This window comes from Lathyrus oleraceus, chromosome 7 (genome assembly GCF_024323335.1).
Source record: "Lathyrus oleraceus cultivar Zhongwan6 chromosome 7, CAAS_Psat_ZW6_1.0, whole genome shotgun sequence".
Taxonomy (NCBI): Eukaryota; Viridiplantae; Streptophyta; class Magnoliopsida; order Fabales; family Fabaceae; genus Lathyrus; species Lathyrus oleraceus.
In genome coordinates this window covers 15,955,701-15,967,094 of record NC_066585.1, presented here as the reverse complement: position 1 = coordinate 15,967,094, position 11,394 = coordinate 15,955,701, and the positions used below count along the sequence as shown (strand labels likewise).

Genomic DNA, 11,394 nt, shown 5'->3' with positions numbered 1-11,394 from the left:
GGTTTAAAGTGAAGGTGGTTATGGAGTTAGAGAGGTTTGAGAGAAAAATAGGGTTGGAGGAGATGAAGTGGCTGAAAAGTGAGTGAGGGAGAGGTAAAAGGTATTTAAAAACATGTGGGCCCCACTCCAACGTCTCTAAATTTAAAAAAAAATTCTGAGTTACGCACTGCAACACGGCCCGTGCTAGACCACACGGCCGGCCGTGTTGCACCCCTGGAAAATGTATGGGAAAAATGTAAGCATGCAACACGGCCCGTGTTGGCACACACGGTTGCCCGTGTTGCTCCTCTGGAAAATGTATTGGCTTCTGAATATTGAGCAACACGGCCCGTGCTAACTCACACGGCCAGCCGTGTTGCACCTCTTTTCTGACTACTTCCTTCATTGCTGGGTTAAGTCGTTGTTGAGGTTGGACAACCGGCTTGTGATCATCTTCCATGAGAATTTTGTGCATGCATATTGTAGGGTTTATTCCCTTCAAATCTTCAATAGACCAGCCAATAGCACTCTTATGTTTATTTAAACTTTGACAAGCTTATTTTCCTGAAGAACTTCTAGATGTGAACTTATGATGGCCAGGCACTTACTCTATGTGTCTAGGAATACATATTTGAGGCTTTCCGGTAGTTGTTTCAATTCGGTCCCCTTCTTTTGTTCATCTTTCTTTTCTTCCACTAAGGGCTGCCTTAAATCTTCCCACCGGTTGTGTCGATAACCTTTGAAAGGTGGTGATGCTTCCATCATGGCTACTACTTCCATATCTTTCTCGTCAACTATTTCCTCTTCGTTAAAAATTGATAAACTCAACACTCTTTCCAAAGGTGATTTTTGTGTTGTCAAGCAATTTTTCTTCTCACATATTTGATCAATTATCTCAATATGTTGACTAGTGGCAACATCATCCTTGTACTCCATGGTGTTTCGCACATCAATTTTTAACTCTTCATCATACACTTTCAAAGTCATCGTGCCTTCTTCCATGTCGATCAAACATCTCCCGGTCTCTAAAAATGGTCTCCCCAAAATGATTGGTATCTCTTCATCTTCCGGCATTTCCAAAATGACAAAATCCACCGGAAACACAAACTTGTCGATCTTTACTAGCACGTCTTCTACTATCCCATAGGGTCTCTTCACAGAGCGGTCAGCAAACTGGAGTGTCATTCTCGTATCTTGAATTTTACCTATCCCCAACTTCTTATAGATAGACAGCGGCATCAGACTTACACTCGCTCCCAAATCAATTAGAGCTTTCTTGAAGGATCTATCTCCAATGGCACACGGAATGGTCAGAGAACCTCGATCCTTCTTTTTCACCGGAACCTTCATACCCTGCAAAATGGCATTACAAGTTTCCGTTAGAATAATCGGGTTAGTTTCTATGGTCCGCTTCTTCGAGATGATGTCTTTCATGAACTTTGCGTAGGTAGGCATTTGCTCAAGCGCCTCCAAGAAAGGAATGTTTAGCTCAAGCTTTTTAAACATTTCCAAGAACTTCTCAAAGTTTTTCTCATGCTGCCCTTTCTTCTTATTTCTTGTTGGGAATGGCAGTTTGACGGCCGGTTTTTGATCAATCACTTTATCTTTAACCACTCGTTCATCATGAGTGACCTCTTTATTTGCAACCTCATTTTCTTTTATCTCTAGATCAACTTCAAGCAATAGGTCTTCTTCTTCAGAATTCTTCTCAGGTATTTCTTTTGACTTACCGTTCCTGGTGGTCACCGCATTCACATGATAATTTTCTCTTGGATTAGTAACCGTAGAACTTGGTAAAACTCCCTGTTGTGGAGAGCCCGCTAGTTGTTGGGCTATCTGACTCATCTGGATTTCAAGATTCTTAATTGAAGCACTTGTGTTCTTTAAATTACTCCGAGTCTCTTCTTGAAATTTAGAGCTTTGAGCGGCCATCTTCTCAATGGCAAGCTCCCAATCAGCTTTTCTTGGTACCTGTTGCTGAAACTGTTGTTGATGCGGTTGTTGTTGCACATTTCCTTGTTGATCCTTCCATGAGAAATTAGGATGGTTTTTCCAACCCGGATTGTATGTGTTTGAATAAGGGTTGTTCTGCCTAAGAAACTTGATCTCCTCAATTTGTTGTGCGGTAGCAACGCAATGTACGGTAAGATGAGGTCCTCCACAAATTTCGCAATTACTAGTGTGAGTTGGTTGAACCTGTTGAACCTGTGCAACAGTTTGGGTATCAATAGCCATCTTCTTCAGTCTCCTTTCTACTTCAGCTGCTATTTGATCTTCCATCTTCACCACTTGGTTTGCCAATTTCAGGTCAATTATCCCTTCGGGTTGACTAACACTGCGGTCATACAACTCCAGGTGCTCATTGGCTGCAATGGCTTCGATAATCTTTTTAATACCAGTGGCTGTTGTAAAATTGGTTGAGCCACCAGCTGCTGTGTCAATGAGTTGCTTAGTCTTCAGCCGAAGACCATTTACAAAATTCTGCATTTGCTTCGTTGCATCCATATTATGAGTAGGACATGCAACCAACAATCGTTTGAACCTCTTATACGCATCTCCAAGTGACTCTCCTTCCTTCTGTTTAAAATTCACTATGTCGTACCTCTTTCGGATGTACACAGAGGCCGGAAAGTACTCGTTGAGAAAAGTTGTCTCCATCTGTTGCCAAGTTGTGATGCTTCCAGCAGGTAAAGAGTAGAACCACTCTTCAGCATCTTCTGACAATGTAAACGGAAACATGACCAGCTTCTTAGCTTCCTCAGAATGTCCCTCAATCTTTAACGACGTAGTCATAGTCAGAAACCTTTGCAAATGCTTGTTGGCATCTTCGTTAATTTTTCCTGCGAAAGGTCTCCTTTCTAGTTGCCGTATCGTTGAGGGGTGAAGTTGAAAGTGGGCAACATTGACTGGTTGATTCACGATTGTCATCCTTCCAGGCGGGGCATTTGCTCCCCCGTAATCACCTAATAGTCTCTCCACAGGAGGTGGGTCAGCTGCCATAGTTTCAGGCTCGGTATCAGAATTTCCAGAATCAGAGTGTTCCGAATGAATTGAAACGGTTCCCTCTTTCTCAAAATCAGAAACTATCAGCGGTTCTTCTGTCACTTCCAGTCTGTCGTGTCTGGCTTTTCTGATTTGTGCTCGCAACGATCGTTCTGGTTCTGCGTCAAAAAGAAATTCAGCTGAGGCCTTACCTCGCATAAAAATATTAGATGATTGGTAGGATAAGCAAAGGAAAAGAAACAAATAAAATAAAATAAAGTAAAATTTTAGTTGCAGAGCAACAAAATTCCAATTGAATAATTATTAACTGATAGTTTGGCAGTCCCCAGCAACGGCGCCAAAAACTTGATCGGGAAAATAGCAAGTGCACTATTTTACCGATGTAGTAATAAAAGGAATTATCCTGAGTATCGATCTCGAGGACTGCGTAGGAACTATCAGTGTTGATAATGATTCAATTAAACAAAATAACCTTGGGTTGGTAAGTGAAGAGTGAATTTGCTTGTAAAATATAAAGGAAAAATAGAGATTTTTGAATGCAGAAAAGTCAAACATGCTAGATCCAGGGTGTATGAATTGCTCTGAATTAAACTTAATCCTTATTTTATGACATCTATGTTAGAATGATTCAATATGATTCTCAAGAGTAGTTTCCCCTAATTCCTTAGCCAGAAACCATTAACATTCAATTTTAAATCCCAATTCCTTAGCCATTCAAAAGAATATTAATCCCATGTATGAATATCAAGAATTTTCCATCATCACTATTAGATCCTCATTCCTAAGAGAAATTAGCGATGTTGTTATACACATAGTGATAAAGGGATTTGTCAGACCTCCTTTACCTCCAATTCAATACCTAATTTTCCAATACGGCAAGCATTACACTCGTGTTATAACAAATTGATTTCATAAAAACATAAACATTCATAAAATTGTAGGAAAAAGGTTCATTACAAAAGCAATTCAGGGACACCCCCTAGCATTGGGGGGTTTAGCTCATCATAATATTCAAAGAAAGTACAAATATAAGATTAGACATTACAAGAGATTAGATAGCTTCGATCTTCAATTGCTTCCGCGCTTGATGATCTCCGTTCTCCAATAATCTTGATTCTCTCGTTCTCTTTTTCCGTCCCCCCTCTGTCTGTCTTTCCATTAGGTCTAAATAGTGTAGTACACATTACAGCCAAGTCAAAAAGTCAAAATTGCCCTACGGGATCACTTCATGAGTGAAAATAGAAAATCAGAAAACTTCAGCGCGCTAGCCAACACGGGCCGTGCCAAGCAACACGGCCGCCCGTGTTGGCTCTTCAATTATTTTAATTTTGATTTTCCTTCAGACTTGCTGACACGGGCCGTGCCAAGCAACACGGCCGGCCGTGTCAGCCCCCTGGTTTTTGTATGGGAAGAAGGTCTTCTTGCAGCACGGGCCGTGTCAGGAGACACGGGCCGTGTTTGGCTCCAGGAATTTCCTTCTATATTTTATTTCTTTTTCTTTCACTCTTCCATTGTTGCCTTGGCACTTCCGACTCTTCAACTACTTCTGAAACATGCACAATACCATGGAAACGACATCAAACGCATCTAAAAACTTAAATTAACACCAAAAGCAAAATAAGCATAAAACTTACTCAACTATGAAATACTTAAAATTCAAACACTAAAACTCAAAATAAAAGGTTACCACATTGATGAATTTTGGCCGAGAACATGATGAAAATCAAGTAAAATGGTGACCGATCAGTAGACCAATAATACCCTGATCTCAGAATCTTCTTGGCCATCGTATGTCCACTAGAATGAGTCCCAAAAATACCGTCATGCATGTCTTCCATAATCTTTTCTGCTTCCTTTTTATCCACACAGTGAAGCATAGTCGAATCATGATTACATTTGTATAATACTCCATTACTCAAAAAGAATTTAGCGGAGAACTTCCTCAGAAATTTTCTGTCATCGATGGATGCCCCTTCAGGGTATTCCTGAGTTTCTAAATATCTTTTTACTTTGTGGAACCAAGGTTTCTCTTCTACTTCATCAGCATTAAGTTCATAACAATATGATGGTTCATCTAATCGCTCAATGGTGATCATGGGAGCTTCATTGTCCCATCTGACTCTGAACATAGATGACATGGTAGCCAATGCGTCTGCCAACTGATTCTCTTCTCGTGGAATATGTTCGAATGTAATCTCTTCAAAGTATGGGATTAATGTCAACACCCGCTCTCGATAAGGGATAAGATTCGGATGTTTAGTGTCCCATTCTCCTTTGATCTGACTGATTACTAAGGCTGAGTCTCCGTACACACTCAAAAACTTGATTCTCAGGTCTATAGCAGCTCTGAGTCCCAAAATACATGCTTCATACTCAGCCATATTATTGGTACAATCAAAACATAGTCTAGCAGTGAAAGGCGTATGGCAACCCTTGGGAGAAATAATTACAACACCAACACCATTGCCCAATGCATTAGAAGATCCATCAAAAACCATAGTCCATCGGGATCCCAGTTCGGGTCCTTCATCCGGTCTAGGTTCTTCATTATCAGTAACAAGCATAACATCCTCATCAGGGAACTCAAAATTCATAGATTGGTAATCATCAACTGCTTGATGAGCCAAATGATCAGCTAACACGCTTCCTTTGATTGCTTTCTGGGTAGTATACTGGATATCATACTCTGTTAAAATCATCTGCCATCTTGCTATTCTTCCGGAGAGAGCAGGTTTCTCAAATATATATTTGATAAGATCCATCTTAGAAATCAATAAAGTGGTATGATTCAACATATACTGTCTTAGTCGGCGAGCAGCCCAAGCCAAAGCACAACAAGTTTTCTCAAGCAGTGAGTATCTTGTTTCACAGTCGGTAAATTTTTTGCTAAGGTAGTATATTGCATGCTCTTTTCGACCAGACTCGTCATGTTGCCCCAGCACACACCCCATTGAATTTTCTAACACGGTCAAATACATGATTAGAGGTCTTCCTTCAACTGGTGGCATCAGAATTGGAGGTTCTTGGAGATACTTCTTGATTTTGTCAAAAGCTTCTTGACATTCATCATTCCATATTATCTCTTGATTTTTCCTCAGTAATTTGAAGATGGGTTTGCAAGTAGCAGTCAAATGGGAGATAAATCGGGCAATGTAATTCAAGCGTCCCAAGAAACCTCTGACTTCTTTATATGTACGGGGAACTGGGATTTCTTGAATAGCTCTCACCTTAGCCGAGTCAACCTCAATTCCTTTACCACTGACAATAAAGCCCAAGAGTTTACCGGATCTTACTCCAAAGGTGCATTTGTTCGGGTTCAATCTCAACTTGTATTTCTTCAACCTCTCAAACAGTTTGTATAAATGATCGAGATGTTCTTCTTCAGTATGAGATCTGGTTATCATGTCATCCACATATACCTCTATTTCATGATGGATCATATCATGGAACAAAACCACCATAGCACGCTGGTATGTTGCCCCTGCATTCTTTAAACCGAATGGCATTACTTTGTAACAGAAAGTTCCCCATTGCGTCACAAACGTAGTTTTCTCCATGTCTTCAGGTGCCATCTTAATCTGGTTATAACTTGAGAATCCATCCATGAATGAGAATACCTTGTGTTGAGCGGTGTTATCTACCAGAACATCAATGTGCGGAAGTGGAAAGTCATCTTTGGGACTTGCTTTATTCAAATCTCTGTAATCTACACACATTCGCACCTTACCATCCTTCTTTGGCACTGGTACCACATTAGCAACCCATTGAAGATAAGAAGTAACAGCTAGAAAACCTGCATTAAATTGTTTCATAACCTCGGCTTTGATTTTCTCAGACATTTCAGGACGCATGCGACGAACCTTTTGCTTAACAGGATGACAATTTTCCTTCATCGGCAAATGATGTACTACTATATCAGTATCCAGTCCTGGCATGTCTTCATAAGACCAAGCAAAAATCTCTACATAGTCATGTAACATCTGAATCAATCTTTCTTTGACACTGTTTTCCAAGCCTGCTCCTATTTTGACTTCTTTCTTGTCTACTTCAGTACCCAAATTTACAATTTCAATTGATTCCTCATGCGGCTGTATAGTTTTTTCTTCTTGCAGTAACAGTCTGGCAAGCTCTCCAGGCACTTCGCAATCTTCCTCACTTCCATCCTCGGCTTGGTAGATCAGACTTTTAAAGCCATAATTAACAGTAGCAGAATTATTATCAACAGGATCCATAGTGGATATGGATCTGCAATTTGTTACGTGAGTGTGTGTAAGAAAACATAGCTTATTTGAAAGATGACAGGAAAGATAAAGAGCGCAATATTTGAATGCAAAAAGTCCATTGATTTATTGAATGTGAATATGCTTATGAAAATGACAAAACCCTTAACAAATTAGCTATTGTGCCCTGGGCATAGACACAATGCTTTAAGAAGTTCAATTGTTCATAATAAAAATTACAAAATTTGAAACACTAAAATAAGCAATAACAATTACTCCTGACTAAAGGAAATCGGGATAGTGTCTTCAGCCTTCCAATTATTGAGTCCGTCACCAATTATTGGGAAAATCCAACTATCCAAGTCGCAATCGCTATCAGCATCTTCTACAGCACTAATCTGATCTTTGACTATCTTTTCAGAGCTAAACCCCAGGCCAAATTTATCAGACTTGTATGGTACCTCGATCAGTTGACCCCAGCCAGTACGACCACCATCTTCAACCACGGCTTGAGCATCTTTCAGAGAAATCATAACAGAAGGAGCACGAATAACCTTGGGCACACGGGAAGTTGGCTTAAGGACAGGACTGGTCGGAGGAACTACTTCAAATGACTGAGAAGGAGTCTCAAAGAATTCACCATCTATCTTGACGTATCTGAAGGTATGCACACTACTGACAATATACTCTTCTTCTCCACACACAGTGACAATCTTGCCCTCTATTGGATACCTCAGCTTTTGATAGAGAGACGAAGTTACAGCACTTGCCCCATGGATCCAAGGGTGTCCCAGCAAGCAGGAATAGGCAGGACGAATGTTCATTACGTAACAGGTAGTATTGAAGACTTGAGGTCCTATCTTGATAGGGAGAACCACTTCACCATGGACAACACTCTTCGCACCATCGTAAGCATGCACCACAACATCACTAGGTTTCAGTTCAATGCTTTTACAGTCAAGCTTATCGAGCACAACTTTCGGTAGCACATTCAAATAAGAGCCATTGTCGATCAACACATGAGATAAGGTGATCCCCTTACACTCAATGGAGATATGCAGAGCTTTATTGTGATTCTTTCCTGCTGGTGTCAGGTCAGCATCAGAAAAGCCTATGCCATTATCAACAGCCAAGTTAGCAACATAATTTTCAAACTGATCGACAGATGTCTCCTGAGGTACATGAGCAATCTTCAAGAATTTTATCAACGCATTGGCATGAGATTCAGAAGATAACAACAAGGATAACATCGAAATTTTAGACGGAGTATGCCCCAGCTGTTCTACCACATCAAAATCACTCTTACGGATGATTTTCAGCATTTCTTCCATTTCCTGCTTGGCAACATCTTCGGTAGTAACTTCGACTGGTGTCTTTGACTGAGAAGGATTGATTACTGGTCCCTTTCCTCGAGTTTCAGGGGCGGGAGGTGAGATTTCTGGAGAGAAGATCCTTCCACTTCGAGTAATTTTACTAGTCCCAACAATGTCAACGTCATTAGGATTAGCAGAATTATCATCTTGCTTTATGCCGTGGATGTAAACATCACCTCCATAATTCTACGGAATGGCTTTGCTTGAGGAATACGGTACTGGGCCAAGTGCAGTAATAATTAGGGGAGCTACCTTGGGCTCAGCAGTAATCTTCACAGGCACTCTAGTAGCAGTAATCTTCACTGGAACTTTGGACCTAGCAATCACAAATATTTCTTCAATAGGGTTTTCCACCTTAGGAATCTTTTCAAAGATAATTGTACGATCATCCATCAGCCGTTGAATACCATTCCTCAACTTCAAGCAATCATTGGGTCGGAGTATACAGAGATCGCAATTTTCAGCACAACCTGGAAATAAACCAGCTTGCAATAAATTCTTCTTGATGATCAGGAGAGGAGATGCTAAGTCATCTACATTAGTAATGTGAGAATTGTCATCCACAACATTAACAGTCTTGTCATGATTAGGCATAGGAGCAGTGATGACATTAGGAGTCTCCGGAGGATCAAATTCAATTTCTCCAGCGTCGATCATATCCTGAATCTTATTCTTCAACAACCAACAATCGTTTGTACCATGCCCGGGGCTATCGGAGTGATATGCACACCTGGCATTGGGATTATAACGAGGAGAAGTAGTGTTGGGATTTGCAGGAGGATCTCTGAGGGTAATTAAATTTGCTTTTAGCATACCCTGCAGTGCTTGTGCTAAAGTCATATTAATCTTGGTAAATTGCCTTCTTGGCCTGTCTTGTCTGTGTTGGAAGTTTTGAGATGGCGGTGCTGCAATCGTAACTGCTCCAACAGTATGGTCACGATTTTTCTTGTTATGACCCTTTTGACCGTACACAGCATTTGAATCATTCTTCCCCTGATAGGATTTTTTGGTGCTTGCAGAGGTAGTCGCCTGTATCTTTCCACTTCGAATGCCGCTTTCAACACGTTCACCCGTCAATATAAGTTCAGTGAAATCCGATGAGGAACTTCCCAATAGATGGCTGTAGAATGGGCCAGTCAGTGTACCCATGAACATGTCCACTAATTCTCGATCAGTCATAGGGGGTTTGACTCTGCCAGCCAAGTCTCTCCATTTTTGAGCATATTCTTTGAAGCTTTCTTTAGAGCCCATAGTCATATTCTGTAGTTGTAGCCGAGTATGCGCTAATTCAGAATTATACTGGTAGTGCTTGTAGAAAGTTGTCGCTAAATCAGTCCAGGTGCGGATGTTAGAGCTCTCGAGCTGATAATACCACTCTAACTGTGTGCCAGACAGACTCTCTTGGAAGAAATGGATCCATAGCTTCCTATCAGTGGTATACGGCTGGATCTTTCTCACATAAGCTCTCAGATGCATCTGAGGACAAGACGCACCATCATACTTAGTGAAAGCGGGGACCTTGAATTTGCGAGGAATGACCACATCAGAGACCAGACCTAAGCTTTCGAAATCCAGACCGGGCGCCTTCTGACCCTCCATAGCTAGCATACGTTCTTCCAGCAACTTATACTTATCATCTTTCAGAGAGTACTGTTCATTTTCATAATTTTCATAGTCGTCCTCAGGGTTGAAGGGATCAACATTCTCATCTTCCGAATCATTTTCTGTCTCATCTTCTTTATCCTTCGGAATTCCAATCTTGACTCCTGGAGCCTGTCCTTTAAGCCTTCTTCTCGGGTTAATGTAACTCACAGATTTCTTGTCTTTCTTCTTCTCGAGCAATAGAGTCTTCAGTTCCTCCTGCCCCTTGGATAAGTTCAAGATCATCTCCTGGAATTGAGCATTCTGAGCCTGGAGATCCTTGACAGTTTGTTCGAGGGCCATTTTTCTGTTTGAGAGGAAGACCGTGAGAACATTGAACCTTTAGAGTACCTGTTATGCAATGTTATGTTATGCTATGCAATGTATGAAATGTTTTCAAGGACTTTTGGAATTTAACTTTGTGTAAACCACCAAAAAGGGGAACTTTTATTAATAATTTCTTTAATCAATGTTCATTACAAGAAAAAATGAAAGCTCAAGTCTCCCAGGGACGGCTTCTTTTTGGGCGGAGATATGCATTGAGACTTCGTTCCTTATTAAGCTGGCTGGTGAGCTCTAATACTTTCTTCCTTTCAGCACAGAACTGAGCTTCAAAAGTATCCCTTTCCTCTCTCAACTGGATCCAAGATTTCTTCAATTCTTCAACATTGGTAGGCATATCTGGATAAGGAATGATCTGAGGGGTACCTCCTTCAAATTTTGGTTCAACAATCAGAGGTCCGATTGCAAGATATGGCATGATAAGCTCACGAGCTCTGGCGCGTACCCATCTGAGATAAGGTTCCATAGGAATAGATTTTTTCTGTCCTAAAGTACTTCTTTTCACCATGCCCCAAGCTCGTACAAACCTTTGACGGAGACCTTGAGAATCGTTGTCATAATCAAACACAGTGCCTTGGATAATTATTTCATGTGGACCATCTCTTCGAGTATAACCAAACTGACGTAGGGCTAAAGCAGGATTATAAGTAATACCTCTTCTTATCCCCAGAAGTGGTACGTTAGAGAATTCTCCACAACGGTCAATGATGATAACATTTTCTTTGGGTTGGAGACACCAATGGATGTCTGAATGGGAGAGCGACATTATCCTTTGAGACCATTTCAAATTTTGCTCATTCTTCAAGACTGATTGAGGAAGGTGCGAAATAAACCAC

At 40.9% G+C, this 11,394-nt stretch overlaps 1 protein-coding gene across 1 annotated transcript; it reads right to left on the bottom strand.

Annotated features, from left to right (window-relative positions):
• Window positions 1-588: 588 nt before the first annotated feature.
• LOC127101740 (uncharacterized) lies at window positions 589-2,979 on the bottom strand. The gene is made up of 3 exons (XM_051039186.1): window positions 2,506-2,979; window positions 1,185-2,460; window positions 589-1,043 (listed from the first exon to the last, which is right to left on the bottom strand). Exons 1-3 carry the CDS (start codon window positions 2,977-2,979, stop codon window positions 589-591), a joined length of 2,205 nt encoding a protein of 734 aa, XP_050895143.1.
• Window positions 2,980-11,394: the final 8,415 nt, after the last annotated feature.